Below are 7,466 nucleotides of genomic sequence, written 5' to 3' on the forward strand. Positions count from 1 at the left end.
GGGTGATGTGTGACATAAGCTTCTAAATGTTGTGCATAAAATGATAGGACAGTTCAAAACCCCCCAAATGACCCCATTTTGGAAAGTAGACACCCCAAGCTATTTGCTGAGAGGCATGTCGAGTCCATGGAATATTTATATTGTGACACAAGTTGCGGGAAAAAGACAACATTTTTTTTTTTTTGCACAAAGTTGTCACTAAATGATATATTGCTCAAACATGCCTTGGGAATATGTGAAATTACACCCCAAAATACATTCTGTTGCTTCTCCTGAGTTTGGGGATACCACATGTGTGAGACTTTTTGGGAGCCTAGCTGCGTACGGGACCACGAAAACCAAGCACCGCCTTCAGGCTTTCTAAAGGTGTAAATGTTTGATTTCACTCTTCACTGCCTATCACAGTTTCGGAGGCCATGGAATGCCCAGATGGCACAAAACCCCCCGAAATGACCCTATTTTGGAAAGTAGACACCCCAAGCTCTTTGCTGAGAGGTATGGCGAGTATTTTGCAGACCTTATTTTTTGTCACTAAGTTTTGAAAATTGAAAAAAAAAATACATTTTTCTTGTCTTTCTTCATTTTCGAAAACAAATGAGAGCTGCAAAATACTCACCATGCCTCTCAGCAAATAGCTTGGGGTGTCTACTTTCCAAAATGGGGTCATTTGGGGGGGTTTTGTGCCATATGGGCATTCCATGGCCTCCGAAACTGTGATAGGTAGTGAGGAGTGAAATCAAAAAATTACGCCCTTACAAATCCTGTAGGCGGTGCTTGGTTTTCCGGGGCCCCGTACGCGGCTAGGCTCCCAAAAAGTCCCACACATGTGGTATCCCCGTACTCAGGAGAATCAGCAGAATGTATTTTGGGGTGCAATTCCACATATACCCATGGCTTGTGTGAGCAATATATCATTTAGTGACAACTTTGTGCAAAAAAAAAAAGTTTGTCATTTTCCTGCAACTTGTGGCAAAATATAAAATATTCCATGGACTCAACATGCCTCTCAGCAAATAGCTTGGGGTGTCTACTTTCCAAAATGGGGTCATTTGGGGGGGGTTTGTGCCATCTTGGCATTTTATGGCCTTCAAAACTGTGATAGGTAGTGAGGAGTGAAATAAAAAATTTACGCCCTTCGAAATCCTGAAGGCGGTGCTTGGTTTTCGGGGCCCCGTAGGCGGCTAGGCTCCCAAAAAATCCCACACTTGTGGTATCCCCGTACTCAGGAGAAGCAGCTAAATGTATTTTGGGGTGCAATTCCACATATAACCATGGCATGTGTGAGCAATATATCATTTAGTGACAACTTTTTGTAAAAAAAAATTTATTTTTATTTTTTTATCATTATTCAATCACTTGGGACAAAAAAATGTATTATTCAATGGGCTTAACATATCTCTCAGCAATTTCCTTGGGGTGTCTACTTTCCAAAATGGGGTCATTTGGGGGGGGGTTTGTACTGCCCTGCCATTTTAGCACCTCAAGAAATGAGATAGGCAGTCATAAACTAAAAGCTGTGTAAATTCCAGAAAATGTACCCTAGTTTGTAGACGCTATAACTTTTGCGCAAACCAATAAATATACGCGTATTGACATTTTTTTTACCAAGGACATGTGGCCGAATACGTTTTGGCCTAAATGTATGATTACAATTGAGTTTATTGGATTTTTTTACAACAAAAAGTTGAAAATATCATTCTTTTTCAAAATTTTCAGTCTTTTTCCATTTATAGAGCAAAAAAAAAGCGCAAAAAATAAAAACCGCAGAGGTGATCAAATACCATCAAAAGAAAGCTCTATTTGTGGGAAGAAAAGGACGCAAATTTCGTTTGGGTACAGCATTCCATGACGCGCAATCAGCAGTTAAAGTGACACAGTGCCAAATTGTAAAAAGTGCTCTGGTCAGGATGGGGGTAAATCCTTCCGGGGCTGAAGTGGTTAAGGGAAAAGGATAGAACTACTTTTACAGGAACCAAAGATTTAGAGGCAGCTCATACTTCCTGAAGATACAGACTGTAAATATTCCACATTCTTTTTTATTATGCAGCAAGAAAAAGAATAAAGTTTAATGTTCAGTTGTTCTGGACTGTCTGCTGTTGTGTCGTTCGTGCAGGGGAGGAGAACGGAATCACACTAACAGAAAGGAATGTACTACCATCAGCTCCCAAGGGAGTAGTCCGCTACATAAAAGATAACAAAGTTCAGCTCGGCAGCTAACAGAAGAGAATACAACATCAACAAAATAATAACCTGCAATAGCACCCATGTCACCTATATAATAGAATGCCCATTCCACAAACAATACGTAGGAAGAACAACCAGACAATTACACGTCAGAATCCGAGAACACATCACCAACATAAAAAACGGTTTCAATAAACACAGTGTCTCTAGACATTTTAAAGAGCACCATCAAAAATATCCTACTTGCATGGTCTTCTATGCCATAGATAAGATCATAGGGCACTGGATGGGTAAGAATAAAAGAATTAAGATCTCACAAAATGAGACCAAATGGATATTCCAACTGGACACTCTTCAACCAGCAGGAATGAATATAGATGTTGACCTAAATTGCTTCCTTACCAATTTTTGAGCCACACCGGTATGGTGGACTAACCCATTTTATCACATTTCATCATTAGATGTGAAATTCAACCTGGGGATATATTCATTTGAAAATATGCCACAAAGATCAGTATTCCAAAAAGGAGGGTTTAAGCATATACTACATCCGACCCTGTAAAGGGGATCTAATATATGCATTGAGACCATATTCCACACATAGGCCAGAACAAAAAAATCCCCATAATAATCCCGTCAAGGTTTTTTTTCTAGATGAAAATAATTTGTCTACAAAATTTAAGGCATTCTTTAAAATTAGTAACATCTCTAATTTATGAATATGGGCTAAGATATGATGTTAAACTATTTCTCTCTTTCCTCTTCCATTCTCTTTGTGCTGGTACAGACCGACATTCTATTTTTAACCTTTAACTTAGATAAATGGGTTTTAGAATATTTTACATTCGACCCACACACATAAGATCTGATATATGCCTAACCAGATCTTAAAAGTAATCCGAATATCTTCTTGGATTTACAGGCCAAATAGGACCTATAAATTAATTCTTTTTTCTTTTTATTTTATATCTTTGTTTCTATTTTCCTTTTTACTACATCCCTATAAAATTCGCCAATTTCATAATAGTCCCACCAACATATTTCATCTACTAGTCTTATTTGATACATTTCATGTTGCAATTAATTTTATTTCCATTCATAATTTATTCAATTTATTTTATTTTATTTAATTTAAAGTGGGTCGGTTTTAATTCTAATTTTATTTTAATTTAACCAATATTTTGCATTTAAATTGCTTATTTTATATGCATACTTATGCCTATGTCTATTATAATTTTAATTTATAGGTGTGTTTATCATATTAGAAAGCATTTTCTGTTAGGATATTTTTTGTCACCCGGTTATGTAACCAGGTGGTCCCGCCCCCCTCTGACGCTACGGGGAAGCCATAGGGATGTCCCCGTATGACAGAGGGGGGCGGGGTCACCCAGCGACGCTACTGTGTGGCCCCGCCCTCAGTTATAAAAGAGCTGTCACCTGAGAGGACGTCATTACGGCGGGTGCCTCCCATGTAGGCGGGTCGGTCGCATTTTTTTTTCTTTTTTGGTCCTGCAGAGCAAGAGAAGAAGAAGACTACGTTTTTTATTTTTAATAAAGGACTTGTCCCCAAGCTGTGTCATGTCATTTTTAACATTTTCACACTTTTTTTTGTAAAATGGTAGGGGTACATTTGTACCCCGTTACCATTTCACACAGGGGGGGAAACCGGGATATGGGGGTCCCCTTGTTAACCAGGCAGGGGTTGTGGGGATGAGGCCCTTGTCCCCATCAACATGGGGACAAGGTGCTTTGGGGGGCTACCCCAAAGCACCCTCCCCATGTTAAGGGCATGTGGCCTGGTACGGTTCAGGAGGGGGGGGCGCTCTCCCGTCCCCCCCTCTTTTCCTGCAGGCTGCCAGGTTGCGTGCTCAGATAAGGGTCTGGTATGGATTTTTGGGGCACCCCCACGCCATTTTTTAAAAAATTTTGGCATGAGGTTCCCCTTAAAATCCATACCAGACCTGAAGGGTCTGGCATGGATTTTGAAGGGGGACCCCCACGCCATTTTTTTGTTAAATTTTGGCGCAGGGTTCCCCTTAATATCCATACCAGACGTGAAGGGCCTGGTATGGAATTTGGGGGGACCCCCACGCAATTTTTTTGTTTTAAATTTTTTGCGGGGTTCCCCTTAATATTCATACCAGACCCAAAAGGCCTGGTAATGGACTGTGGGGGAATCCCATGCCGTTTTTTTCAATGACTTATGTGTATTGCCGGGACTGACAATTTATTATGGCTGCGAGTACTTTTAAATTACTTTTTTTCCTTTAGAAATGTCAATTTGTGCAGGGACTGTTGTAAACACGGGAAACATGTGCCACTTTACAGGCATACTATAGACACCCCCCAGGCATGAAATTTAAAGGAATATTTCACTTTTATTGTTTCACTTTAAGCATTATTAAAATCACTGCTCCCAAAAAAACGGCCATTTTTAAAACTTTTTTTTGCATTGATCCATGTCCCCTGGGGCAGGACCCAGGTCCCCAAACACTTTTTATGACAATAACTTGCATATAAGCCTTTAAAATGAGCACTTTTGATTATTCATGTTCGTGTCCCATAGACTTTAACGGTGTTCGCGTGTTTGAACAAATGTTTTGCCTGTTCGCATGTTCTGCTGCGAACCGAACCGGGGGGGTGTTCGGCTCATCCCTAATAATGATAATGAACGGTAATGATAAAATTGGTGCTGCGTTCCCCCTAATTGGTATACAAGGCATGTTTATGTGTCCCTTCATAGTGTGGATACCAAATGGGGTGCATCTAATGATGGATCATGCAATATGTATATATATGTATATATATATACACACACATATATATACACACACAGACACACACACACATCTCACAAAAGTGAGTACACCCCTCACATTTTGTAAATATTTTATTCTATCTTTTCATGTGACAACACTGAAGAAATGACACTTTGCTACAATGTAAAGTAGTGAGTGTACAGATTGTATAACAGTGTAAATTTGTTGTCCCCTCAAAATAACTCAACACACAGCCATTAATGTCTAAACCCCTGGCAACAAAAGTGAGTACACCACTAAGTGAAAATTTCCAAAGTGTCTTAACCCTCTTGGGCATGGAGTTCACCAGAGCTTCACAGGTTGCCACTGGAGTCCTCTTCCACTTTATTTTGAATTACAATACCTCCACCCTTGTCTGGAGCTTTTATGATGATGTCCTCGTTGTCGGCCAGAGTGTCTACTACTGTTCGTTCAGCCTTGGATAGGTTGGATATTTTCTTGGAGTTCTGGTTGGTTTGGCATATCTTGATGAGGTCTGCATACACCATCTGGTAAAAGGTGTGTATGTAGGGACCTTTTTTGTGTACTGGGTTGAATATTGATTTTGGATTGAAGTGGGTATGTTGAACTGGGGGGGAGGTAGGTGAGGACCTAGTGAAAATCCTAGTGAGGGTAGGCACCTACCCTCACTAGCAATATGTAAGTGCACCTTATTCTGTCAACAATTTGTATTTTAATCAAATAAAATAATGCTGCACTAGGATTTGCCTGGCGCTTCTCTTCCTTTCTTGCCTTCCTTTTCCCATAGTGATCGGCTCCCCCAGCCCGAGCCTGAAGCAGCCTGGCTCCCTTTGCAGCATTTGTTTCAGAGACTCAGAGTTGACAAGAGCGCACCCTCTAGAACTTTATGTTCAACTCGTTTATTTCAGGACTTTGATCGATCGATTTTTTTTACAAAAACCTTTGGTTTTTTTTTTTTTTTAATCTTTACCCCTACAATATATATTTTATTGTTGCTATTGATGAACCAGCATACCTATCTTCCCACTATTTTTCATAATCGGGCATTTCAGCGCTGAGCGTTACACCAGTACTTTATGTGTGTGTGCGTTTTCTAATGTTGCATGAATATCAGGCTTTTTACAACAGAAAAAACAAATAAACCCCCCAAAAAATTGAAAATGACTTTATAACTGTTGGCTAAAAAGGAAAATTATGATGAAACTCATAAAATGGAGTCTAATGATACTCACACTTGACCCAAATCAAGACCAATATCTCAGAATTCTGATATATTATCTCAGAAACATTAGATGTATTTTTTTTCGCTTGGTCCAATTTCGATTAAATTGAAACTCTAGCCATATTTTTTCCAAAAAGTTGGATAGCTTGAGAAAGGGGTTAGGATTGTATTGCTGTTTTTGATTACCTCCAAGGATAAATGATACAAACCAAAAACTGAATCTATGACATGACCATACTATTATAATATGCATGAAGGAGAATACAATCACTGATACAAATTTCATCACTTACCTTGGTATCTTCTCTGGTGGCCTCTGGTCACTGCACTGTGCAATGATATTTAAGCTAAGCTTGTCCTTTTCATGGACACAATTCTCACCACTAATCAGGAGGAGACATGGATATCTGTATCGTCTTTGGTGGTCTCTGGTTCCCTTTCTACATATGCTAAGCTTGTCCCTTTCATAGACACATTTCTCATCTCTTACCTGGAAGAGACACAGAGATCTGTATCTTCTCTGGTGGTCTCTGGTTCCCTTTCTACAATATGCTAAGCTTGTCCCTTTCGTGGACACAATTTTCATCACTTACTTGGAGGAGACACGGAGATCTGTATCTTCTCTGGTAGCCTCTGATCCCTCTGCTACGATATTTATACTAAGCATTTCTCTTTCACTTTCATTATAATACATCTGCAAAGACCAACCCCAGCCACAGAACACAGGTCGACAAACCATTCCTGTGTAAACATTCTCTGCAGGTTAACTTAATAATAAAAGTAACTTCATCCATGGACAGGAATACCATCCGCTGTTTATCAACCACCAGATATGTGTATGCAGCTCAGATCTGTAACCTCCCGAATGAGCCAAACATATTCTGTGCTTAACATGTATGGACACCAAAAACTTGTTCTTCTTGTTTTAGGGTAGGGAAGGGTAAATATCCTTATAAAGTTCGTTTTTTACCCTCGGTGTCCATCTGGGGAGATTTCCCTTAAATTCCTGTCTTGGAGACAGAACAGGAAATTAGAGGAAGTCTCTCCAAAGTGAGGAGAATTTCCACCTTAGAGAGTTCACAGGAATAAGTGTCCCCATTGGATGCTTTTCCCCTCACTTCATGTACTGGTGACATCTCAGAATTATTGGATTACCCATCACTATCTGTCTCAGTGACAATGGTCTTCAGTAGGCTTGCACCGATACCAGTATCAGTGCATTTGCATGAGTATCGGTACCGGTATCTCCACCCCTTCCCTTATATAACTGATGATAGCTC

At 39.8% G+C, this 7,466-nt stretch overlaps 1 protein-coding gene across 4 annotated transcripts in view; it reads right to left on the bottom strand.

Moving 5' to 3' along the window:
• The window catches only part of LOC141126648 (ecto-ADP-ribosyltransferase 5-like), a 75,771-nt gene extending 68,890 nt beyond the window's left edge, over nucleotides 1-6,881 (bottom strand). For 2 of the 4 annotated variants that reach the window (XM_073612587.1, XM_073612586.1), the window contains exon 1: nucleotides 6,780-6,881. Coding sequence is in view for 2 of the 4 variants with exons in the window: in XM_073612584.1 (XP_073468685.1) it covers nucleotides 3,622-3,655 (34 nt within the window). In the remaining 2 variants the exon portion in view is untranslated. Of the gene's footprint in view, nucleotides 1-3,621; nucleotides 3,694-6,779 lie in introns of all 4 variants that reach the window. The other 2 variants (XM_073612584.1, XM_073612585.1) reach the window with 2 other exon arrangements.
• Nucleotides 6,882-7,466: the final 585 nt, after the last annotated feature.

The sequence above is a fragment of the Aquarana catesbeiana genome, linkage group LG02, assembly GCF_042186555.1.
Source record: "Aquarana catesbeiana isolate 2022-GZ linkage group LG02, ASM4218655v1, whole genome shotgun sequence".
Classification (NCBI taxonomy): Eukaryota; Metazoa; Chordata; class Amphibia; order Anura; family Ranidae; genus Aquarana; species Aquarana catesbeiana.